Source organism: Onychomys torridus, chromosome X (genome assembly GCF_903995425.1).
Source record: "Onychomys torridus chromosome X, mOncTor1.1, whole genome shotgun sequence".
Classification (NCBI taxonomy): Eukaryota; Metazoa; Chordata; class Mammalia; order Rodentia; family Cricetidae; genus Onychomys; species Onychomys torridus.
This window is the reverse complement of record NC_050466.1, coordinates 92,596,634-92,623,468: the sequence shown is the minus strand read 5'-3', so window position 1 is coordinate 92,623,468 and position 26,835 is coordinate 92,596,634. Positions and strand designations below refer to the sequence as shown.

Below are 26,835 nucleotides of genomic sequence, written 5' to 3'. Positions count from 1 at the left end.
GACTGACTAGCAGAGACAGAGGCTCTGTGTGTGGAGTGGCAAGGTGACATATACTGTCCCCACTGGTGGCATCAAAGAGGTCCATGATTCTTGCTCAAAAGATTCTTTAAAGACATTAGAGGCAGTACCTGACCTAAGAAATATTCTGTAGCCGTTTTTTTTCCACACAACCTTTGAAATATCTTAAAGACAGTGCTTACTTATTACATTTTAAAAGAGCGGAGTTACTTCTAGAGAGAAAAGGAAGTTACAAACACACGGCAGCTGTAAATGTTAGCCCCTCATTTGACTATTATTTTTTAAAAAGGCAAAATCAAAATCAAACACATAGCATCCATAAAGAGCTTGAAAAAAAACTTAAATCAGATAGTATTGCTCTATTTCTCTTCTCTTTAAAGACCTAATGATTTTCATTGTTATTAGCATAGATCCAAAATCTGCAATAAGACCTACACACTAACTTATTGATTCATTAAAAAAAAAATTGATTGAGTGCCTGTTAATATTTTAGGCTCGGGAGATACTGCTGGGAGGGGGTGGAGCCAAGTTTCAGTTCCCACAGTGTTTACTCTGGGAGGGGTGGGAGTCAGCCAGCAGGAAGACTGATAGATTATAAACATACAAATAAAACAAATAATCAAGAAAACAGACCAGATAAATTCTGATGTGTGGGCGCTGCAAAGAAAAGAAAATAGAATCTTGCTGGAGAAGACCATCTAGTCTTTCAGTACCTCAGGCTCCATTTTCTCACCCCAGGGTATTTAAATAAGGCTGTTCCCTCTCTCAGGGTTCCTCCCTTATTTTCCTGAGGCACCTTTCTGGTTTTAGATCTCTTGGTACTTCCATTGGTACAGTACTGTCCTTTGCAATGTTCTTTACAATGGTATTGCTTCAATGCCATCTTACTACAGTCTGTCATGTGATGATAGCTGCTGATAGATCTCAATAGCAATCAGCAGGCCATTGAGAGGAACACAGAGCATGTTATTTTTTTCCTAAAGGCCATGTAATCAAGAAGGGATTTTAGGAAACATTTCAGTGTTGCATGAGAAAAACAAGTATGCTAAACAGAAATAAAGTGTTCAGCGTTTGTTTTGGGTGGTTCTAGAGTATACTCAATGGTATCACGGGCTGCATTTAGAGTTTGGCAATAAAGTGAATAATTTCCTAAACACCTGAAGCAGCTTCATGCTTATGAAAGAGCACAGGAAAACAGGTAGAAGGAAACAAAGGCAAAGTGTGTATTTGGACTGTGGAAGGAAAAAAATGGATAGGAACTCTTTTTTTCTTTTTATGTTTAGACAGATATTTCTTTTGAATGAAAATGGCTCACTTCTTCTAAAACCTATTAACACACATATATTGCCGGGCGGTGGTGACGCAAGCCTTTAATCCCAGCACTCAAGAGGCAGAGCCAGGCGGATCTCTGTGAGTTCAAGGCCAACCTGGTCTGCAGAGGGAGCTCCAGGACAGGCACCAAAACCACACAGAGAAACCCTGTCTCGAAACCACCCCTCCCCCCACAAAAAAACCACAAACATGTACAATGTTTAAGACAATATAGGAAAAGATTAAGATGGTAGAGTCTGCTAAGGCCGGTCCCTAGCACTGAGGGGGAGGGACACAAAAAGCACACACACACACAAATGTAACTTAAAGATTTTTTTTAAAAACACCCCAGTATGACTAGCATTAAGAAAAAAGTCTCACTCTAGCTTAGGCTGTCCTGGAACACTGTAAGTAGCCAGACTGACCTTGAATTTTTTTGTGCTCTTGCTTTATTCTCTTAGGTGCTGGCATAACAGGCAAACACTGTCATGCCCAGATACATTGAGGTTTTTGGCAAACATTACCAAATTGTCTTTTAAAAGTTACATGAATTTTGAGCAGTGAGTAATAGTGCAGGTTTGAAATATCAGTACTTGGAAAGCAGAAGCTTGACTGTAGATTCAAGGCCAGCCTGGGTCTCAGAGAGAGACTCTCCATTAAAAAAAAAAAAAAAGTCTTACATTTTAACTCAGGCTGGCCTAGAATTCACTATGTAGCCCAGGATGGCCTCCAACTCTCAGCGGTCCTCCTGCCTCAGCCTCCCCAGTTCTGGGGTTTTTATTGTGTTCTTAAACAGTGAGATAAATAGTTTATTAAGTGCTTTACAGACAAGCAGGTAAGGGCATTGGAGAAGTTAGGTTAAACAGGGTGGTCACAGAAGGTTTCTCTGGGAGGTGAGGTGAAGCCTAGATGATTAATGAAAAAAAAAATCCAAGAAATATTCCAGCCTAGTTTATATTTGTTTGTTTGCTTGGTGTTTCTGTTTGTACAGTGTTTCTCTGTGTAGCCCCGACTGTTCTAGAACTCAAGCTGCAGCCCAGGCTGGCCTCGAACTCACAGAGATCTGACTGCCTCAGCCTCCCAAGGGCTGGGACTAAAGGTGTGCGCCACCACCACAGGGCTTCCAGCCTAGTTTAAGCAGTTGAGGTAGGAATAAATTAGGCCTATTGGAAAAACAATAAAAAAGCTACTTTACCTATCCTTTTAACAGAAAACAGAATGGGGGTTGGGACACAGAGACATCCTTAAAACACTGGTTTAAGGTTCTTTTCCCCTTTAAGTGTTCAATGGGAACTGGAAGCTGTACTGTGCATTCCCTTCATTCCTTCCTTTAGTCATTAGCATCTGCTCTCAGATTTTCCCATCCATTCACAGTCACCGCCCCTTTAGAGTACTCAAGTTAGAGAGCCTCGTGGCGTCCTTCCTCACTTTTTAACATTGCAAATTTTGGTTTGCTCCCTACAGTGACCCCTCTCCCACTTTCAAACTCCAGTACTGAGCAACAAATAAATGTATTTTAAATTTTTGTTCACGCTAGATTACCAAATCCCGTATGAACTGAGAATTCTATTTCTAGACTATTTCAACTTTATTTTTGGTTCAACTTTCGCAACATCTACGGCTGTGCTTGATCTACAGTTGGCAATAAATACGTGCTGAATAAAATGTTGCCTGCCGTCTACGCTAGTCTGGACTGTGTGGATCAATGGCACTTAACATTGATACTTCATTCTTGTTCTCTGAAAAGGGCTTCAGGCGGCCCGACTGTGACGTCCTTCAGTTTTCAAAATGGGAAAGCGAAGGTTCCCACAATTCTCAGAACGCGAATTTCTCGCCACAATTCAAAATGGCGAAGGAGGGTGGGGCCTGTCACATGGTGGGCGTCACAGCAGCATTTTTTCCCTCCCCGCCTCCCCGCCTCGTCTGGTAGTCTACCGGTCCCCTCCTCTGCCCACTGAGTCTTTTCGAGGAATCAGCTGGGATTGGCTGACTAGCAGTCTGGGACTGGGCCTGAGAAGTCGGGACGCTGCGCCATCACTTCCTGTTGTGGGCAGTCGTTTCCTGTCAGCGCTAGGTAACAATGGGGAAGGTAATGGCTGCTTGAGCTACGTCTTAGAACGGGCGCTGGGCTAGAGGCGGGTCTCTACCAAAGGTTCGGAGGCGGGCTAGAGAGCCGCGGAGGCAGTGGCACGGCGGAGCCTCGGTGGCAGCGGCGGCGTCCAGCGAGTTCGCTCTCGGTCGGAATCCCCGAGTAAGTGAAGGCACGGGCACCCTGAGAACTGGGATGTCGGGCTGGAGCAAGGCAGCGGCGCCGCGGCTCTCAAAATGGCCCGAGTGGCCGGCTGCGGCCGAGACACCCAGCACGGCCTCCGGACCCCGGCTGGTGGCTGCGGGGGGCTCCGTGGCGTAGTCGCCGCTGCCATTTTAGCTGGGTGGTGTGTGGCGGCCGGTTCGTGGAAGAGGGGGGAAGGAGGTGGGTAGGACTTCCTCTCCGTGGCCCCGGAGTCGCGGCCCGGTCCTCCCAAGCTCAGAACGCCGGGGAGGCGAACCTGGACTTTGGGCCTCAGGCGTGAGAATGTACGCGTCTCCAGTTCTTCGCCTTACTCGAAGTTGCCCCCTCGTCGCTCCGCGTTGCTGACCGGGCTAGGGTTTGGGGAAGTCGGCTGGAGGTGCTGTAAGTCAGATGTTGGGAACTCTTGGGCCTTCAGATTTTCCCAGAGTTCGCAAAGCCCCATTTTGAACCCTTCTGGAGGGCATTGCCAATTAGTTGCCCTCTGGGGCTACGATGTCAGTCTTCCCCGAGGATCCGGGACAAATTTGGTTTGCTTCCTTGCTCCTTTAGCCCTGGTGTATCCTTGGCCAGATATTACTAGAAGGATCTCTTCCCACTCCCCCACCCCCGTCCCCCGCCCCCCGCGCCCCCCAAAAAAACCAAAACAAAAAAAAAAAAAAAAAAAAAACGGAGGGAAAAGACGTTGGGGGTTGTTTTCCCTGGGTAAGTGTGGGAATTGAGCCAAATTATTTTCAAGTTAATATTCGTGTGATCCGACAGCAGTCATACCCCTCCCCCACTCCAAAACCCCTAAGGGTCTCCAGCTTCTGCGGGCGGTACCTGCCACGTACGCCATAGCTTAGTAACTAGTATTAACCGGTTGGGCTTCTGCTTCCTGAATACTCAGTCCCTTTTCCCCTTATGCTGATTAATTTCAAGATGGAGGAGACAGCCACGTTCTTTGCCTAGACAGTTTCACCATACTTATTCCACAGGTTAGTCTAGCAGTCTGAGGCCTAGCAGACTAGTTATTAAGGTCATTTTTTTCTTTTTGGGGGCAAAAGGATTTATATCAGATTTTCATGCACCACTGGCAGGCCCCACAATTTTTTTTTTTTTTACTAGAAACCAGTTGCTTACATTTCTTGAATCATAATTAACCACAGTGCGTTTAGATGATTGGAGACAGAAAAAATAATAATGTAGTGCTAATCGTTTCTTTGATTTTTCACAATTACAAAGTTACTCATCTTCCCATCAGATCAGAGTCCTCTGGAGAGGAGGCAGGCACAATTACAGGCTGGCCTTTTTCTCAAATCAGTTTCTGAAATACAGGTTAACTATCTAGAAAGACCAAGCCGAGTACCCCTTAAAGGAACTATTTTAGGGCAGTTCCTCTTACTGAAAAGGGTCACAAACATTCTTTAGCCTAAGATGTCCTCATGGTTTTTATTACTTTGGTTTCTGCATTAGGCTAGTGTAGTGTACCAAATAAGTCCTTGAAAATGACTCTTAGAATCTGAAAATAATTACTAGTCTGATAAGGAAAGGCTTGTTTTAAACAAGCTAATATTAAAAGGTAGAGTGCCTCTTGGCCATTAAAGGAAGTCGTTTATCTAACTCCTGGTTCCCTCTGACCCTCTTGGTTCCCCAAATATTCTAATACTAACATTGAATTAATTTGAGTTATGATACCAAAATACATATGGTATGTGTTTTAAAGAATTTGTTTTATTTCAATGAAAGTGTGGATTCTATGAAAGGAAGAATAATGAATTTTTTTTCTTCTAGAGCAGAGTGAAGAAAACTAAATCCCAGTTTATTGGATTTCAGTACTATGTCATAACAGACAGGTAATTATTTTTTGTTTTGTCTCCTGATGATGTATTTGTAGAATGTATTTACAAATATGTTGTTATGTTCTACAGTTCCTGTGTTTTGAGTGGGTTCTTCATGATGAGGGTGGGTGCTTTTTACTGTGAATTCAAAGGGTACCTGAAAGTCACCTATGCTTTAGCTGTGGATTTTATTTTAAAAATAATCTAAAATTACCCAAACTTTTATAGTACTGAAAGGAAAAATTAGGCTGTTTTAAGACATTATTGGAAAGACCTGGGTATAAGAAATTGCTTTTAAATGTTTGGTGAATAACTAAGTGAAATCTGTATAGAATGTGAGTTATTTTGTCTGCCATCTTATTTTTCCCCCCTTCAAGATTCAAGAAGCCACATTGGTATGTATTATTCTAATTGGAATTAATTCTGTCATTATTATTGTTATCATTATCATTATTATTTCTGTCATAACATATCACGTTATTATTACCACATAAATTGCTTGCACTAACCAGGGCACTTAAAAGTAAGTGGAACATTGTTAATAAGTACTTCTAGAAAACATGTGCAAACTTGGACTGTCCTAAGCACATTTTGCTGGATAGTTAACTAGGCTACATTTATAAGTAACTTTTCTTGAAGGAGCGTGTGCTAGGCTCTGGGTTTGGCGTGTATTATTTTGTGATCTTCCCAATCAGACCTTCATGGGGATGGTAACTATTTTAGAGAGGAAACAGACTACCCCGAGAGAAGGTTGGGTGATTTGTTAAAAATCAGTATGTGGTGGAACCCTCATTTGACTTGAAGTCAACAAACTTGTTGCCATCTAGTTACATCAGGAAACTAGTGGAAATTGAAAGCAATAATCTCTACGTTATCCTGCATCAGAAACTGTCATTAGCTTGTAAAAATCGTTTGCCTCAGTGGAACAGGTAAGAGTTATCCAGCAACTATGCATTATTTGGATGGTTTGTTAACAGTTCATGTTTTAACTGTTACTGCTTTGGGTGTAAGTTGATAAATTTACTTTATAAATCAGAGTCTGTCATGGTGGCCCACATCTGGAATAGTGGCATTTGGTGGGGGAGAGGAGTGCAGACATAGGATCACCACAATTTGAGTCCAGCTCACTGATCTAGACGTGAGTTCTAGGCCAGCCAGTTCTACATAGTGAGACCTCCTCCCAAAAAAATAAAAATTATATATATTCAGGACTCTTAAAGAAATAGCTCAATGAAATCTTTAGAAATGTTAGGCCGCTATCTTTCAGTTGGTAAACATTATAGTAAGGCTTTCAGTAAGAGCAGGTCAAGTGGAGCATTTACATTTATAGAATTGTATTACTATACTTTTTCCATAGTCCTATAGGACTGGGGAAGAGAATACCCTCACTGACTAGCATCCTGTTCTTTGATTTACCATTGAGTGGGTAGCAAATAACAGTCCAAACTAGACCAACAAGGTGCTGCATTTTGGGGTTAGTGCCCAGGATGAGGACATTTTCTTTTGTAGGTGAAGTTCTTTGACATTTTTGAATAAGAGAGATTTCTGAATCCTCATGTCCCACTTTATATAGTACTTTAATCTTTGATAATCAACACTAAGATAGTAATAGTTCTATGTCTGTTTTTTCCTTCATTACGTTTTTCTCAGTTCTGAATAGGGACATTTCCTAGATGCTGTAAAACAGTTCCTCTTTCCCCCTCTAAATAACTGAGATTTTTTTCAAAGATAATTCCTCAATTATGGGCATATATGTTTTTGAACATAGCGTTTTCCACCTGAAAAATGAATTGTCATTTTTGCTCTAGATTTTCTCATATTACAATGCTTTAACTTGAGATTTTAATGTCATTAATCATAAAAGCACCGATATATGTGTGGGACAAATATCTGTAGTAGACAGCAGCACATTGTGTGTGTATGTGTGTTTAGGTAGGTTAAAGGTAATAACTGCACGTCTACAGATTAGACAGTCTAAGGGGGTTTGATGAGAAAGCTCTTTCTGTGTGGGGAGATGCTTGTGTTTAATGATAGCGCAAGTACAGGTATAGAAGGTTCTTAGTGGGTTGGGGAGTTAGCTCAGTGGGTTCAGTCCTCAGCTCTGGGGAAAAACAAACAAACAAACAAACAAACAAATAAATCTTTGCCGGGCGGTGGTGGCGCACACCTTTAATCCCAGCACTCGGGAGGCAGAGCCAGGCGGATCTCTGTGAGTTCGAGGCCAAGTGAGTTCCAGGAAAAAGGCGCAAAGCTACACAGAGAAACCCTGCCTCAAAAAACCAAAAAAAAAAAAAAAAAAAACAGGGGGGGGGGGGGGGGGGGGGTGTTCTTAGTGTATGCGTCAGGGTTAAAGGCCCAACCTCATGATTTCTATGTAGGAACACTGGTTCAGGACGATTTAGTTATCAGCAAGTTTGAGCTTATCGTTTTCCTCAACTAAAATTAAGTGATCGATATAAGTGATAGGCTAGTCTTTTTTGGTTGTTTTATCTATTTATCTATTTATTCATTTATTTATTTATTTATTTATTTATTTATTTTTTGGGGCAATGTCTGTTTTGTAGTCCAAGTTGTCCTGGAGTTAATTATATAGCAACCTCATGGAAATCCTCCTGTCTCATCCTCCAGGTATTTCAGAGAAAGTATTTTTTATTTTGTTTTCTTTTTTTTTTTTTTTTTTTTTTGATGAGAGGCCCAAGCCAGCCTTGAACTCATGATCCTCCTTCCTCAGTCTTCCAACTGCTGGGATTATAGGAGTGCTTCACAGTCCCAGCTTGATGGGACATCTTATGTCCTGAAATAGTACTGTAGTTACCAGTTACTGTCAACACTACTAATAATCAGAGATTTTTGTGTTAATTGCCTTTTACAATAAACATAGAAATCTATGGGATATTTTTTAAGTTCTTCAGAATAATAAAACCAGCAGTTCAAAATTGAGTTTATAGTGAACAAATTCTGATTTAACAAGGTAGAACAATAATAAAGGAACATGGAATGGTTGGGTGAAGATTAAATTTCCTGTCTGAATTACTTCAGTGGAATGAAATGTCATCATAGTGGCTTCCCACTAACTTGATCTTATAAATTGGTAGCATAGCAGAGTTTTCTGTCATTTAATTTTTTTTACTATATAGTTCTTAATACTCTTTCAATTCAATTGTTTTAGAGGCTTGTGGTTGTAACTGTGAATTGCATGTCAGTTCTCTTCCTGCCAAGAGATTAGACATGAGGGACATTCCTGAATCCCTTTTGGATTTTTCAGCTACCCTTTATAAGAGGTAAAGATAGGAAAGTCTAAGTGAAGCTAAGTGTCCCTTACTCTTCAGGTACTCTGTAAGCTCATTGCTGTGGTATCTCAGTAGTGCTGAATGCACTCTATGTTCTACTAGTCTACTTCTGGAAATGTTTCAACAAATCATGTGGTTGATGAGCGCACTCTTCCCATAAATAAATGCAGTAAAACAACCTTGTCCTGTCTTTTTATTAGATTAATTTATTTTATTTGTATGAGTATTTTACCTGTATATGTGTACGTACACACACACACACACACACACACACACACACACACACACACACACACACGTATGTGCATGCGCGTGTGTATGACTATTGCTCATTTAGGCCAGGAAAGGTTGTCAGATTTCCTGGAACCAAAGTTACTGATGGTAGTGAGCCACTGTGTAGTGCTGGGAGTCAAATCAGGTCTTCTGTAAGAGTAACAAGTATTCTATAGCATGTAGCCATCTCTCTAGTCCCTCTGTCCTTGTTTTCTTTTTGTGGTTTGTTTTGAGAAAGGGTCTCACTGTAGCCCTGTCTAGCCTAGAACTCAAGAGTTCTGCCTGTTGCCTTCTGAGTGTTGGAATTAAAGGTATGTTTCACCATGCCCAGTGCTGTTTCTTGTGGGGTTTTTTTTTTGTGGTTTTTTTTTGGGGGGGGGGTAATGCTTCATATTTTTAAAAGTGAGAGATGACAGAAAAGCACAGCTAAACTTCCATCCATTTATCTATTATAAATTTAATGAACTTTAAAATTCTACAAAGAAAAATTTTTAACATTTTTGGTATCTAAATACATGATGGTACTTTTTATCCTGACTTCAAATCTAAGTGGATCATTTGATTTAACTTTGTATTTGTTTTTGGTGGAACTAGGGTTTGACATAAGATGTAAGAGTCTTATGCATACCAGGCAAGTGTTCTACTACTAAGTTCTAGCCCTAAGCCCCTTTTTACTTTTTCTTTTGTAATTTGAGATCACATCTCATGAATTTGCCTAGGCTACCCTGGAACTAACTTAAGCATAGACAGGCCTTGAACTTGGGATCCTCCTGCCTTAGTCTTCTATTAGCTAGGATTCCAGACCTTTGCCACAGGCCTATCTCATGCTTCAACGTTTTTTGTTGTTTGGTTTGATTTTTTGAGACAGACTTTCTTTGTATAGCAGAACCCTGACTGTCCTAGAACTTGATTTATAGGACAGGCTACCTTGAACTCACAGATACTCCTGCTTCTACCTCCAATTGCTGGGATTAAAGGTGTGCACCACCATCGCCCAGCTGGTTTAACCTATTTTAACCATAGTGAGAGAGTGTTTCACTGTGTATCCCTGGCTGTCCTCAAACTCAGAGATTTGCCTTCCCTGAGTGCTGGGATTAAGGCATCCATAATCATACCTGGCTATGGTTGAATGAACAGGTAGTTTTTCCTTTTGGTGCTAGTACTTTATTGACCAAAAAAGTGGAAAAAATAAAGAGAATGCAAACTGAGCTGTGTGGCTCAGTGGTAGAGTGTTTGCCTAATATGCACAGTCAGCTCCCAGCACTATCAAATTACAGAGCCAGCATGGTGACATGGGACTAGGCTAGATAGTGAGCCCATGTCCCTCCAAAAGCAGATCAGAAAAGAGAAAATCTAGCTGTTTGTGCCAGTACAAGATGTTTTTGGGGCTAGGAGTATAACTCAGTGGAAGAGTGATTACCAATTTGTTTTGTTAATGGGCTTCATGATTTAATCCCAGCTACTTTGGAGGTTGAGGCAGGAAGGTAATAGTAAAAATGTCTCAAAGAGTGCTAAGGATGTAGCTCAGTGTGGTAGGGTGCTTGTCTTGCATATAAAAAGCCCTAGGTTCAATCCTCAGCACTACAAAAAGGCTTTTTAGTTATAAGAACTGGTATAAAAAGCCCATGGGATTCAGTAGCCATGCCGTTGGGATTTAAGGGATGTATCTTAAAGCACACAATCTGGGATTTACTGGGAGGCAGTAGTCATTTAGAGGAAAGTTGATTGACTTTGGAATCAGTAAACCTGTATTTAATTGCTGACCATTTATTGTCCACAGGGCTTTGACAAATCACTGGACAAGGTTGTAGTCCAGGCTGTCCTGGATCTCACTCTGTGGACCAGGCTGGCCTCGAACTCACAGAGATCCACCTGCCTTTGCCTCTTGAGTGCTGAGATTAAAGATGTACACTACCACCGCCCGGCACATTAGTAATCTTTTGAGTAAATAATTGTTTTAAAATAGCTGAAGCTAATCATATGTACAAGTATATGATCTGTGTCATGAATAGTAAACCTTGAGAATAAGGTGATAGCTAAAGATCCTGTCTGGTGATGTGGAAGGAGTGCAGGGTGTGGAGGCCTTTTTGTCTCCTCTACTCACTTCAGGTATTCGGGTCTTCACACATAGTAGGCAAGCACTCTGCCACTGAGCATTATGCCCCAGCCTTTTTCTCTATCACTAGTTCATCTGGAAAAGATCACATTTCCTTCACTCATATATGTCTGAAGAACCATTTTTAACATTTTTTACTGACATTTTCATACTAAGGTAGAGAAAAGTCTGTATTTGGTTATTTGGATCATGGTTCCCTAACATCTTGAATACACCTTAGCTTTTAAAAATGTTCTTTTTTCACTCCCTAAACAATAGAACTTGTGAGTTACATTTGCCTTTCTTAATTCCATGACACAGCTAGTGCAAGACTCCTTAAAGTGAGACTAGGGTCCATCGAGTATTTGACAGGAGGATTGGTTTACCAGGCACGTGCATTCAGAATTTCCTTTTATTTCACATGGAAGCAGTCACCTGAGGCTCTGGCACCTTCTTGCAGTCATAACTCCCCATGTGACTGTCCCTGCAGGATGGATGTGCCTTCCCAGGGCTGAAATCCCTTTACTTACTCCACTCTTAGCCAATGCAGATTTAAAGCAGAAAGGATGGAGAGTTGGGGCGGAAGTGGGGAAATGAATCAAGTCAGATTTGGTTCTCCCCAGACTGACCCCAAAATCACTACAAGGAACCGACTTTTTTTTTTTTTTAAGCTGAGGATCGAACCCAGGGCCTTGTGCTTTCGTGGCAAGCTCTCTCTACCACTGAGCTAAATCCCCAACCCTGGAACCGACTTTGTGATGAAAGCCACTACTGTAGCAATCACTGTGTTCTGTTTAGCAAGGCCTTCCTAGTTTGCTTGCAGTTTTGGAGTAAAAGTATGTTACAGAACTATGTGGAGAGATTTCTCAGATGTGTATTAATGAGTGCAAGGGAAGTGTAGAGCAGTGTGTCGCTATGGAAGTAAAAGGAATTTGGAGCTCATCTTTTTGTTCTGTTTTGAGGCAGGGTCTCATACTATCTCCATAGGCTTTGCCAAGAAAGTGGTAGAATTTTGTGTCATTGGAACATACAGCTCAATATTACTTTATTCCAGGACAAGGGGAGAAATAACCTGTACTTAGTGACATTGTAGTTCTGATGGTCTTTTTGAATTCAGTCTGTTCTAACTTCTCTATGATAGGACTGCAGATTCAGGTAGTTTGCTTGCTTTAAGGTGCTGATTAGCTCTCCATTTGGGGGCAGTCTTGTTATACTGTTGTGTTAAAAGGGAGACTTACTGGCTTCCCTGTTTGGTTAACTCTTGGCTCTAGTTTGACACTATGCTTATATTCTCTTGTGTTATGGCTTTCTATTTGAGAATGCCTTTGCACATGCATGTACTAATCTCTTCAACAGCCCACAGGCTTGGTTTTAATGGTTTTAATCTCTTAGTGATTCAGTTCCCAAGTGTACCTTTTAGTATATTATTACTTAGGGTTGCCACCTCCCCTTGAAGGCTAGAAGGTCCTCAGCTACACACTATATAAATTTACTTTGAGATTTATTTTGTGTGTGTATGGGTGTTTTTACCTGCGTGTATGTATGTGTACCAAGTGATTGCTTGGTGCCTGCGGAGGCCAGGAAAGAGTGTCAGATCCCTTAGAGATCGAGTTACAGATGGTTGAGAGCTGTCATGTCAGTGCTCAGAACCAAATCTGGGTTCTCTACTGCAACAGCCAAAGCTCTCTTACCCACTGAGCCATTGCTCTAGTCCTAGTGCATGAAGTTGAAACTGAGGAAATTCACTTTGTACTTTTGGAACTGTAGTTGGAGCTCGTGGGTAGCCTGTGATACCAGTGTTCCCTACTGTTAAAGTAACTTTAAGTTTTGCATGTAAGCATTGATTGTCCTGTTATTCATTAAGAGACATTATCTACTAGTTACCAGCCAAACTGATTCCTCAAGCTATTTGTGTTTTGAAGGTAGTATGAGAGGTTGTTCTCATTAAGAAAAAAATGGTCTTTGACCCAAGTCCTATAAATCACAATAAAATCTAACCATTGTTAAGCCATCAAAATGCTGTATGGAAAGGCTAAGCCTGTGGCTCATATAAAGCAAAATTGCCATGAGTTTAAGGCCAGCATAGGCTGCAAGGGAAGATCCTATCTTCAAAACAGAATCCCAGCACTCAGAAGGTAGAAGCAGACAGATCTCTGAGTTTGAGGCCACATTGATCTACAAAGTGAGTTCTAGGCCAGTTAAGTCTACATAGTGAAACCCTGTCTCATACAACTAAAGGTGATTAAATTTACAAGAATGAGGTTTATATTGACGCTACTGGGTTCACTAACATGGTGGATTCTAATATTTTCTTCAAAGTACTTGTTGAGGAAAATAAAATGGTTAACCAGAAGCTTTAGAAACATCTTGCATTTTCATGAACCTTTGTAAATAGTCCCACCAGGTTTTTTCCTCCTCCACCTATATTTTTATCATTTCACTTACAAATTTGCTTTAGGTTATGCTGAATTAAGTGCTTACTCAGCTTCTTTTAAAACACGTCTAATCTTACCACTGAGAAAGCTAGGCCAAGAAGATTGATATTTCAAGGCCAGCTTGGGCTATTTATTTATTTATTTATTTATTTTTAGGGGTTTTTTTTGTTTGTTTGTTTGTTTTTTTCCGAGACAGGGTTTCTCTATGTAACAGTCCTGGCTGTCCTGGAACTCACTTTGTGGCCCAGGCTGGCCTCTGCCTTCCAAGTGCTGGGATTAAAGGTGAGTGCTACCACCGCCTGGCCAAGCCTACGCTGTATTTTCACCTGTTGTGTCATGGAGACTATCCGTGGGACTAGGTGTACAGTTAATTTATACTTGAATGATCAGCACTTGTCTAGGGAAAGAAACACTTGAACACTCTTGTATTTGTTAACCCGTCACTAGCCACTCTATTACTTGCATGGTCAATGACAGCCTGTTCAGTACCCTCGATGTTTTGTAGAACTGTATTAATCAAAAGGCTAATACTAACAAGTTCATTTCCTTTGTACATATTTCTGCCCTTGAACAAAATTTCATTTCCTGTTGATAAAATGACTTTCTTCACACAGGAAAAAGCAGTTTGGAAACTTGGTTAAATCCTTATTTTTATCTTTTTATTGAAAATACTTTGCATACATTATATTGACCATGGTTTCCCCTCACCCAACTCCACCTCCCCTTAGAAAATAAACAGACAATCAAAAATCCTTGCTCCTAGTCCCTTACTTAACCCTAACCTCTGGTTATATGGATTAAAACATGTCTGTCAAAGGCTTAAAAGATAACATCCACATATAAGAGGAGACACAGTATTTTTCTTGGAGTCTGGGTTACCTCACTCAGGATGAATTTTTCTAGCTCCATTCATTGACCTGTAAATTCCATAATTTCATTTTTTTTTTGTTTTTTTGTTTTGCCAGAGCCGAGGACCGAACCCAGGGCCTTGCGCTTGCTAGGCAAGCGCTCTACCACTGAGCTAAATCCCCAACCCCCATAATTTCATTTTTAACAGCTGAATAATACTCCGGTATGTAAATTTTTATGACTTTCTAGATGAAATCCTTCACTCTGAGTTTTCTAATTTGCAGAGCATAGGTTTCCTATAGTGGGAGTATTTTGACAAGTATTTTAGTCTAATTTTACACTCTTAGCACATTCATAATATATGCCTAAGTGAGGAGTGAGGCCTTGGTCATCTAATCTGGTGACTATTAAGTACCCTCTGCTGTACCTTTCTGTCCAGGGTTCAGGTAGACTTTTCACTTGCCACAATGAGTGTGTCCTTGTACATTTTTTTAAAAAGTCACAGGATGATGCACATGCCATACTGAAAGACTGGCACGTTACAATTGCATTGAGGTAACTGGAAGTGCAGAGAGCAACAGTGCAAAGCTGTCCGAGTTGTTCACTTCTGCCACTATAATACAAGTGTGCATGGCTGTGAACACCCAAGAGTGTATTTCATAGTCTCCATACATCACAAACCTTTTTTTAAACGTGCAAGTAGCCATGTTTTGTGGCACACCTCTGTAAGCCCAGCACTCAAGAGGCTCAGGCAGGAGAGCTGTGTTTTGAGTTAACTAGACCACACAGATTTCCCTGACTGAGATACTGTAAAACACAGGAACTGGATGTGTATCATTATGATGCAGGCAAGGCCCTGGGTTCAGTTCGTAGCACTTCATTATAAAAACCAGTTTTAGATTACAAAGAAGATAGAAACAGGCCACACCGCTGAATTTGGCATAAGCATACAGTTTGCTAACTCCCTGACCTCGTCTTCCTAGTAGTAGAGCAGTGCTTTCCAAAGTTTTCCTATATTTGTTCTTCTTAAATTCACCTCTATACCTGCATTCTCGGTTTCCATGTAAAGAAAACTGGAATACATGGTGACATTGTTTTCAAGTTGGTCTTTCTCTTTTTAGATAATTTTCCACTTGTTCGTCAAGATGGAAAACTCCGATTCTAACGATAAAGGAAATGATCAATCTGCAGCACAGCGCAGAAGTCAGATGGACCGATTGGATAGGGAAGAAGCTTTCTATCAATTTGTAAATAATCTGAGTGAAGAAGATTATAGACTTATGAGAGACAACAATTTGCTAGGCACTCCAGGTAAGCTATATCTAATGTAAGGTGTATATGTAAGTTGCTGAGTTTTTAAGAAATAGCTTATTTTACAATATGTTTTTTACTAGCTAGCCATGCATCCTGCTACAAAATAACTAATAGGATTTTAGTTTCTAGGACAGACTCTAATCTTATTTTGTCATCTTCTATTCTGTGACTATGTCCCACCTGTAACTGTACAGAATTAGCTCTGGGTGAAACAGCAGCTAGAACTCTGTCCTTACTGTCTGTCACCCAGGTAAGGTCTCATTTGATCCTAGTTAGAACCCATTTCTGTTTCCACCAGCCTGTGGATGGTTTCATTCATTTTCAAAGGTAAGGGTTTTAGCAAGACTAGCAAATAATAGCAGACTTGAATTAGAATGTCTTAGCTGCACTTGTGGCTCTGTTGTTACTTGGTGTGGTTTCTAGCAAGTCAATTTAAAGTTCAGATAACAAAGCCAGACAAGACCTGGTGGCATATGCCTGTAATCCCAGCTGCACAGGAGGCTGAGGCAGCCTGGATGGACCCTTCTTCAGAAAGAATCACGAGGGTGGAAAAGACTGAAACCGACTTGCTGATTTGCATTTGTAATTTGGCAATCATTGTTCACTTTCCAGGAGAAAGTACTGAGGAGGAGTTGCTCAGAAGACTACAACAAATTAAAGAGGGCCCACCACCACAGAGCTCAGATGAAAATAGAGGTATATTTTGTTTTGGGAGGTGGGTAGTGGATGGAATGACAGGAACTTCATAATAGTAAATGTCGCCAAAGATTAACCAGAAAAACCACAAGTTAATTTGGTGATAAGTAACTGTTCATAAAAAGAGAAGGCATTTTCTTGCTATTTGGTGAGAATGTCAGCATGCTGTATTCTGCCTCACCTTTGGATTGTTTGTGTTAATTGGGCCACAGTGAGAAGTAGCCTATTTAAATGAGATTTTCTCCCCTTGGCTTTCCACAGCCATGAAATTTCCTGCTACTTAGTTCCTTGTTTATAAATGTGGCTTCATCAGCAAAAAAGAAATGCTGCTTTGTCTGCCCTAGTGCCTTTCTACTGGGTGTCATTTTGTTCCCCTGGGATATTAGCGATGACTAGAGACTGGTGGACACACCTGACTTTGCGGGTTTGCTGGTAGGACCTAGCAGGCAGAGGGTGGCTCTACTGCCAGCCGTCCTGATGCCCTGCAATGCACAGCACAGTTCCTAGCACTAACTGGTTCAGAGTGTCCGTGCTGCTGCTAAGGAAGCTGCCTCCAACCTCGGGACTGGTGCTTCCCTCTGCACAGGAAATAGGGATTGGCAGGAACCTAGGAGCTGTGGCGGTAGATTAGTTTGTGAACCTGCTGTTGGGTATGCTGTTACTCTAGGTTCAGGCTGTTCATTTGATACAGTCTTCATTGTCATGGTAGTTTAAGAGCTTGATATTGACAAATCTTCAAGTAATTATAAACCATTACCCTTGTTTATGGTTTTGCTATGAAGTAATAGAGACTGAAAATTTGGTAGAAATATAATTGGAACCAAAATACCAACAACTAACCCCCCACAAGTAGCGACTATGTAGTTGGATTTTTGTTTGGACAGTGGACTAGGAAAAACATGTTGCTTTCTCAGTCTCACAGCTCCTTCTAGAGCAGCGGATCTCACACTTCCTAATGCTGTGACCTTTACTACAGTTCCTCATGCTGTGGGGACCCCAGCCATACAGCTGTTTTCATTGCTACTCCAGAACTGCAATTTTGCTACTTTATAAATTGTAATGTAAATAGCTGATATGCAGGATATCTGAAACGGGCATTTACATCCCCCCCCAGGGGTCAAGACCCACCAGTTGAGAACCACCATTAACCATTGCAGGCTCATGAAATAGTGAAAACAACTTCTTCCAGATCCCCTCTGAAAATAAAGTTCTATTACTCTTAGCTTTCTCTTTTCAAACACCTGAATTTTTTTTTTTTGCTTTTTACTTAGAAATCAGTGTTACATACAGTGTAAGACCTGTAAATGTAAAATTTGTTCAGAATTGCAGAATTCTTCAATGTTTTTTATATGACTGTCCTAATTCTTGTAGCTCCTTTCTCTCCCTCTCCTCCTCCTTTGTTTTTAACAGGTGGAGACTCTTCCGATGACATGGCCAATGGTGACTCCATAATAGATTGGCTTAACTCTGTCAGACAGACTGGCAACACAACAAGAAGTGGCCAGAGAGGAAATCAGTCCTGGAGAGCAGTGAGCCGAACGAACCCAAACAGTGGAGACTTCAGATTCAGTCTAGAGATAAATGTTAACCGTAATAATGGAAGCCAAACCCCAGAGAATGAAAATGAACCATCTGCTAGACGTCTTAGTGTAGAAAACATGGAACACAGCAGCCAAAGGCAAATAGAAAATCCAACATCTGAGGCATCATCTGGCAGATCATCTAGGTCAGAGCGCAATTTAACCGAAGCATTAATAGAAGTGCCATCCACCAGAGGTCAGAGGAGGGCAAGAAGCCGGAGCCCGGAACACCGGAGAACCAGAGCTAGAGCTGAAAGAAGTAGGTCACCTCTGCACCCAACAAGTGAAATTCCACGAAGAGCTCATCATAGTATCTCATCGCAGACTTTTGAGCACCCTTTGGTAAATGAGATTGAGGGAAGTTCTAGAACCCGTCACCATGTGACCCTGAGACAGCAGATAACTGGACCTGAGTTACTAGGTAGAGGTCTTTTTGCAGCTTCTGGGTCAAGAAATGCTGTTCAGGGAACAAGTTCTTCAGACACAGGTACCAATGGTGAATCTGCAGGATCTGGTCAAAGACCTCCGACCATAGTCCTTGATCTTCAAGTAAGAAGAGTTCGTCCGGGAGAATACCGGCAGAGAGATAGCATAGCTAGCAGAACTCGGTCAAGGTCTCAGACACCAAACAATACAGTCACTTATGAAAGTGAGCGCGGAGGTTTTAGGCGCACCTTTTCACGTTCTGAGCGTGCAGGTGTGAGAACCTATGTCAGTACCATCAGGATTCCCATTCGCAGAATCTTAAATACTGGTTTAAGTGAAACGACATCTGTTGCAATTCAAACCATGTTAAGGCAGATAATGACAGGTTTTGGTGAGCTAAGCTACTTTATGTATAGTGACAGTGACTCAGAGCCTAGTGCCTCAGTCTCCGGTCGAAATTTGGAGAGAGGAGAGTCACGGAGTGGAAGAGGGAGCTCTGGTGGAAACAGCTCTGGTTCCGGGTCCAGCTCTAGCCCTAGCCCCAGTTCCAGTGGTGAAAGTTCAGAAAGTAGCTCAGAGATGTTCGAAGGCAGTAGTAATGAAGGAGGCTCCTCTGGCCCAGCAGGCGCCAGGAGAGATGGTCGACATAGGGCCCCAGTTGCATTCGATGAAAGTGGTTCTTTGCCATTCCTTAGTCTGGCTCAGTTCTTCCTCTTAAATGAGGATGACGACGACCAACCTAGAGGACTCACCAAAGAACAGATTGATAACTTGGCAATGAGAAGTTTTGGTGAAAATGATGCATTGAAAACATGTAGTGTTTGCATTACAGAATACACAGAAGGCAACAAACTTCGTAAACTACCTTGCTCCCATGAATACCACGTCCACTGCATCGACCGCTGGCTGTCGGAGAATTCCACCTGTCCCATATGTCGCAGGGCAGTCTTGTCTTCTGGGAACAGAGAAAGTGTTGTGTAATGAGAACAGAACTCTGAGCTGTGGAGCTGGGATAGTGATGGGCAAACAAATTACTTGCTTTATGTCCACTTTTTTTGAGTGGTGCTTAAATATAAAGTCATAACCTGAACCTGAGTCACTGCTTTCTGAGGGAATCACGTCTTTAGTTTCTCTTTCAGGATGAAAAGAATATTTCAAAAGCAATGTTTTAGGACTTGAATGTTTGATTTCGGTACCAGATAAATTGCTAACCTGTTACTGATAATTCACCCACATACACTTGTCATTTTTCCCTTTGTTATCTTAAGGTCTGCCTTAGCAGTGGCTCCTTTCACTATCTTGCTGACCTCTTTTTAAAGTTTCCCAGGCCATAAGAGGGGCATGAAGAAAATTCCCACTCAAGACTTAAGTTCCATTATGTGTTTTGTAAGTGGTTAATTAAAACAATACCATTCCCAGTTATTGACACAAATTCAGTCACATTCTGAATATTGTTTGTTCACCTTCCAGAGTAGGTGATGATGGACATACCAGTGTAAATAACACTAAACAGTTAGAATCTTCTAAGTGTATTAACTGTCCTAAGCCCATCACTGTGGCACACAATAGAGTGAACTTATAGTTTAATTGAGATATTTATCTTGTGGAAATATTAAAAAAAAAGCCTATGCTTGTGTAAGTGAAAAAAAAATCACATTCATTTGTTTAAAAATGTAAAGCTATTTTGTAGAGGCTCAGTACTTTTCCAATGCACTCTTGTATTAATGCATTCAAAATTGTAAAGTACCATGCTTAGAAATGAGAACTGCTTTTTGTGAGCCAGCATAGTATAACAAACACACCAAACAAAGTACGAAGCTGCTTTTGTAAGTGTGTAGATGTCAAGAGCAGAACATATCTATCTTTAATGTATTTGTGAACAGCTACTGTGACATGAAGAGGAAAGGACCATGCAGAATCAAACTGCTTTAGAGACCAATGGAGAGCATGCATCTTAACTTGGACTTAGGCAGGAAACGATAGATGAGGGTAAAGAAAAGAGCTCTGAAGAGTAGAACATTTCATGATGACAGTAATACACACATGAACTGGTTTCCCACAGTGACAGCCACAGCAGTTTGACCCAGAATTCCACTTAAATAGATGAAGCAGATCAGTGAATTGGCAGAGCTGTCTTTGGTTTAAGAAAACGAATCGCTGCCACCTAGCACAAGTTAAATGGATGCTTTTACAATCTGCTCAAATAAAGGAAAGGTGGCGGCAAGAGAGAGCCTTCTAAACCAATTTTAAAGTAAGGATTTCAGTTGGTACGGATGGGTGTGCTATTGGAAAAGTCTCGAATTTGCTTGTTTTCGAGATTTATCATGTAAGGTACTAGTCTAGTGCACACTTGTCAGTATTCCATTCATGTATCTAGCAGATCTGACATGCCACATTTAAAGACCTATTCATAAATTGAGAGATTTTAATGAAAGTGAGGCATGTTGAGTTATGTTGCCCATATTTGAAGATGAGATGGCTGCCTCACATCTATGGACACGCACTTTATTGTTTTTTAGTGGTAAGAATAGATTGTGATAACCCCAGTACTCTTGCCTGGGTTTTCTTTTGAGGCTGATTGGGGTTAAGATTAGTCTGGCTGTTTCTCTGGGGAAAGCTGCCAGGCCAGAAGAGAAGCTGGATGCAGTAGGCACATCCCTGGCCTTTAACCAAATGAGCTAACTACCTGGATTAATCTAGGGCTCTAGAAAATGTTTTACCCAAATCTGCCTTAGGAATTACCTGCTTACTCTTCCTGATATCACCTTAGCAGTAAAGATTATTTCACAGTTCATTCTTTCATGTTTTCCTCTGGCTTTCAATCCTACCTAAGTATCAAAGAAACTCAATTGTAAATATGGTAGTTGTTTACAAAGGATATGTACTGCTCTTGCAAGGAAATAATGTCCAAACAAAGCTTCACTTATTTTTTTTAATATAAGCAGATTTCACTGTTTATGGCGCTTATGTAATACATTTTTATCTTTTTAAAAAGAATTGTCCATGTAAAAGTCAGGATTCATTTATATTTGTGAGCCTCCTTGTCACCTTTCTATGGTTTTCAGATCTGCAGGATAGTCCTGATTAACTAAAAACAAATCCATTTTCCTCTTGGTAAAATGTTCCATGTTAGGGATGTTCATTTTCTATAGCTCAAAAACAACTGCAGCACATTCTAAACATGAAGTTACTGACAACAGATACCTCCCTGACCTCCTCAAACTCATTACTCGTTTGTGAAGTCCTGAAGTCAGAGGTAACTCAAGCAGGATGCTGTTTATGAATGTAGATGTTGAAGCTATTCAGAAACACTGGAAATCAATCTTTCCATTTCTAGCCTTCAGTAGAATGCACATGTTTGACATGCATGTGGACCCTTTCAAATAGCACTCATATCTATTGGGTTGTGTAGAGAATGAATCCAAGTATTTTTAGTGGGAGTTGCTTTTTTATTTTACAAAGTCCATGACTATTATATATTACTAATGTTGCAGACGTTAAAGGTTCATATAGGTGTCAGGTATAGAGTAAAGAATGAATATCTTTTTCCTCACCAGTGTCCAAACACCTATTCTTGAGGGAACATTTTCTTGCAAAAGACTTTACATTTCATTTTGTATCTTTGCACTTTTTCTTTATTATAGAAAGGTTCTGTCTTTAAGACCTACTTTGAACTTCATGCAGTAAATAATGTTGGGAGATTACATTGTTCAAAGCATAGGGAAATTACTGAAGCCTGATTTTCCTTGACTATTTCAAATGTTTTTTTTTTAATCCGCTTACTGGTGTGAAGGTTTGTTGTGGTTTGTTTTATTCCACACAGCTTACAATGTTAAAATTTATTAGTGCAGAAAACAAAAATGAACAAGTTAAAAAATGGCAGGCTATTTGCAGTAACACTGAAGAGAGCTGTGGTGAGGATTTGGAACATTTTCTCTGAAAAGAACATGTTAGTTGCACCTCTATGTTAATGGAGGTGGCATTGGGGAGGGGGAGGAGGCTCACACGCTAGTATTGGAACAGGTAATTGTCCAATTGATAAGGAAATGTTAGTGCCAGGAGATACTCAATCTTTAGAGACATGATGGTCAGAATCCATCCAAGGTAGGAAACTGGTTAGCTCTGTTACCTTAAACAATGTTTGGTTGTTTTTTTTTTTTTTTTTTTTTTTTTTTCCTCCTGGGAAAACTTCATTTCTGTGCCAAGTATTCTCTGCTTTTGTCAATGTCTTATATCTGTGAAGGGTTAGCATTTAGCATGTTTTGTATTTAACCACCTGCTTCTATGACTTTTAGTCAGTTCTCCAAATACCTACGTGATAAAGAGGTCAACATTACAAAATGACTGTTAAGGCCTTTTTTAACAGTTTGCTAGAATGCAGTGGCACCTTGGGGTTGACATTTTTCTTAACAGATAGGGGAAACATTTTACTTTTGTGAAAGGAAATAATTTGTAATCTGCCTTAGCTGACTTTTTTGTTTGTTTTTCCTGACTGGCTTCCCTGTCACGTTTTACCAAAAATATGCAGGACACGGAAAGCCACGCTTGCAGAGCACTTAGGGTCCTAAGCCGGTTCTGATTGTTGCTTTCCAAAGTATTCTTTCTGTACCTTTGTAACAGGTGGGGAAGGCACACGTGAAGGTGTCTGGCTTTCCCCTTTAGCAGTTCAGTATGTTTAATGCTCAGCAACAGTGTTGTAATTGAGTTAACTAGAAAATGGTTCTTTTCAAAAAACGATTTTTAAGTGTACATTGATGTGTCATGCTTCACTTGGGAAGTGAAAGTGCAAGGTCTGAGGAAAGAGTATTTCTAAGTCACAGTTGAAGCAAATCAAAACAGCTGTGAGCTCCATATCTGCCCTTTAAATGTTTTAGCTGTCTGAATTAGTTCTCGAGGTAGGGGCTTGTGCTGTGTATTCTCAGCTGGTCTGGAATTCAAACTTGGGGCAGTCCTTGCCTCTTGAATGTTGGGAATACAGGTACTTGTCCCCAAACCTAGCTCCAGATCTAGCTCAGCACTCTGAAATTAAGGATTCCTTTATCTTCACTGGAACATTTCTAAAATACTCTCCAACACTCCAGGAAGTAAGTGGCCTCCTGTAAGTCACCATAGTTTGTACCTAAAAGCCTACAGCTTAGAATAGAATTACTACAGGGAATTTTTTTTTCCAGTATCAGTTTTATGATTGTTGTCATGTCCATGTAGATGTCTGGATTCAACTCTCAGAACTATGGGGGATACTTGGGACTTCTTCGTTTTGTAGCCCAGGCTGGCCTGGAATCAGTGATCCTCCTGATTGCTGGGATTACAGGAATGAGTCACCCCACCCAGCAAGGATTTGTTTACTAAAGTCCCAGAGCTGCTTTATAGTCATTTGGGTTAGCAGCTACCTAGAGATGCGCAGTGAAAGTGAAGCCTCTCATACCACTGTGCCTTGTTTCAAGGTTTTTCTCATTTCTCATCTTGAAGATTGTTTCCAGTTCCAATTTCTAGTCAAGCCAGCTGCCCAGCCTTAACTCTGTTCAGTGCCCTGTTACTAACACTTTTTAACAGATTGGTTTTTATATGTTTAAACTGTCCAGCATTTGGATTTTACCTCTTGATAGCTCCATTTGTTCTGGTGCTGCTTTAAAAGGTCTAGGGCCCTGTGAAGTGTCTGGTGGAGTAGGTACGCAGCTGGCCTGGTTATGGACCTATATCTGTCTTCTCCCAGGAAAAGCTGTTTTGCTATAGATGTTTACTTGGGTTCCTGGAAAGAACTGGGCAGCAGTCCTGGAAAGCTCTGTGAAGCCCATATGAACCTGGAAGGATTTGAAAAGGGCAGCCTTTAAGTCTTTGAACATGAAGCACATGTGTGCATGCCGGGTGAAGACTAAAGTGATTGTCGTAGCAGGGCTTCCTGACCTCCGGGAAACGGTTTCAGAAAGCAGCAGAGCAGCACGAAGGGAAGTGAATTGGCTTGGCTTGCTTTGTCTGGTTTCTCATTTCCTTATCATTTAAATCGGAACGAAACACCCTTCTCCGGTATCTGATGCAGCAAACTCCTGGTTGGGAAGCCCTGTATTAAATTTTGAGAATGTACCCAACTTTTTTGTACAGTGCTTTACACCTGCTAAAATTTAACTTGTTTAATGCAGAACAAGACCTTGAAAGGTCATTCATTAAAACTGGTTTGATTATTAATAGCTATCTTTTAGGAAGAAGCTTTTTCCCTATGTACAATGTCATACTGCAGACTTAAAATATAGACTATCAATAAAATGCATGAAGTGATCATTTGTGCTTTTTCATCTTTGGGGTTTTAAAAGGTGGACACTAATCAAAGTTCTGGTGTCTTAAACCAGTCACATAGGCAATTTTTAGAATATTTGAAGTAGGTGTTTCTGCTGTTCTTAACCTGACTGCTCCCTTGCTTGGCCTCCCTGCACAAAATGGGTGTGGCTGTGTGCTTGTGCAGCTTCTATCTCAAATGTTCCAAGTCCTTCATTCAGATGGCTCTTTCTAGGCAGATCACTCTGATAGGTGGGTGGAATCTCCCTTGTATACACCTTAAACTGGCAGTGTTTGGTTATAACGTGTGTTGTGTGTGGCACCTGCAGAGCTGCTCTCCACCGGTAATCAGACTCAGTTCCTTGGTATAGTTTTGATGTAGTAGGCCTTTGTCTCATTACTTTTCTAGGGTTTTTAGTGTGGTGATTTTATTTGTCAGAAACTCAGTGTTGAGCCCAGGGCCTCAATGCATGCTAGGCAAGTACCCTAGTACTCGGCTTGACTCCTCAGATCCTTTTTGTATTTTTGTTTTAATGTTGAAACTTTCCCAGGTTGGTCTTGACTTTGGGGTTCTCCTGTCTCAGCCTCTAAGTAGTTTTGATTATAGACCTGCATTACCAGGTATTCTTCGAAACTCATTATCATGAGATACACACACACACACACACACACACACACACACACACACACACACACGCGAATTTTTTTTTTTTTTTTTTTGGAGGAGGCTTATTTAGTTCTGATGTAATGTGGGTCAGCAGATAAGGTCTGTGCATAGCCATAGGTCAACTTTTAAAACTTGGTGCTGTTTGCATCCTACACACTTTAATTACTTCTACTGGTCAGTATAGTAGTTACCACCTATTATAGATGTAGCAGTCATAGGCTATCCGATGAGAAGTTCAACAATATTTCCTAGACTTCAGGACTCACTCTTCAAAAACAATGCTTAAGATATAGATGAGAGACATGGTTACTTCCTAATAGCTGAGGAAACTGGAAATTCAGGTGAGTTCTTGATCATCCCCATATCCTTCACTCCATTCAAATATGTGAGTTCTCAGCTCTGTATTTGAATGGTGATAATTATGGCACACACATCGGTAAGGTTTGTTAGTATCTATTTACACAGCTCCTACTGAAAAGCCTGCTTCCTTGCAATGGGGACTGCTTATCTTGGTGCTTCAAATGTTGAATGAGACATGATCTTCAAGTCCTCTCCTCAACAGCCATTTACTTAGTCCAAACACCGTTTAACCTATTATTTGGAAATGGCTTGTTTGCACTTGCCTTTAGAATGTATAGCACATACTTAAGTAGTAAATATCTGTTGAGATAAAGGTAATTCTTGGAAACAGCCAAGATTGACCAGAAAGGTAACATGCGAACCAACTGAGTAGAGTTGCTTTATTGAAGCTCATAAAAGTGTTCCCCAAAACAATTTAAACAAGTATCTTCTAAGCAATGGCAACATTCTTCAAAGGCCTATGGCAGCTTCTAGACAACTGACTTTAAAGGGCATTTTTCTTGGATGCCAGTAAATTGACAGGCATACTAAAAAATTGTTTGAAATCCTTTCTAGTAACTATTTCAAATCAAGCCATAACTGAGGCCAGTAGTACAATAATAAAAGATTGAAATGGTCCTTAAAGATTGTTCAATTTGGGTTGGTGGTGTTCAATGGTATAGTGCTTACCTATCCTGCACAAGGCTCTGGATTCAATTCCCAGAAGCATGAAAATTTCCCAAAATTTTACACACTAAAATACGGGGAAAAAAGCTGGGTGGTGGTGGTGCATGCCTTTAATCCCAGCAGAAAGACTAGAGACATGCTATCCATATACAGTCAATTGACCTTAACTGGGACTCTACCATACACTCAAAATCGTATTAAGGTGTCCAGAGACCATGTTAAATATTCTTAATACATTTAAAAAAAAAAAAAAAAGGCCTAGCAGTGGTGCAGCATTCAGGAGGCAGAGGGAGCAGATCTCTGAGTTCGAGGCCACCCTGATCTACAGAGCTAGTTCCAGGACAGCTGGGGCTGTTACACAAGAGAAACCCTGTCTCAGAGGGGGAAAAAAGAGTCTATAATCATTCTGGATTTATCTGGATCTTTTTCACCAATTTTCAAACTTCACAGTGATGATGATGGTTCTTGGAAAATA

General features: G+C 40.7%; 1 protein-coding gene across 3 annotated transcripts; it reads left to right on the top strand.

Annotated features, from left to right (window-relative positions):
- Positions 1–3,358: 3,358 nt before the first annotated feature.
- Positions 3,359–19,487, top strand: Rlim (ring finger protein, LIM domain interacting). Of its 3 annotated transcripts, none has more exons than XM_036174773.1 (5): positions 3,359–3,580; positions 5,398–5,454; positions 15,503–15,692; positions 16,308–16,391; positions 17,802–19,487. In XM_036174773.1, exons 3-5 carry the CDS (start codon positions 15,527–15,529, stop codon positions 19,376–19,378), a joined length of 1,827 nt encoding a protein of 608 aa, XP_036030666.1. In that variant the 5' UTR covers positions 3,359–3,580; positions 5,398–5,454; positions 15,503–15,526; the 3' UTR covers positions 19,379–19,487. The 3 variants fall into 3 exon arrangements, with proteins under 3 accessions (XP_036030666.1, XP_036030665.1, XP_036030667.1); XM_036174772.1 differs by having other exon boundaries at positions 5,393–5,454; XM_036174774.1 differs by lacking the exons at positions 3,359–3,580; positions 5,398–5,454 and adding an exon at positions 14,574–14,604.
- Positions 19,488–26,835: the final 7,348 nt, after the last annotated feature.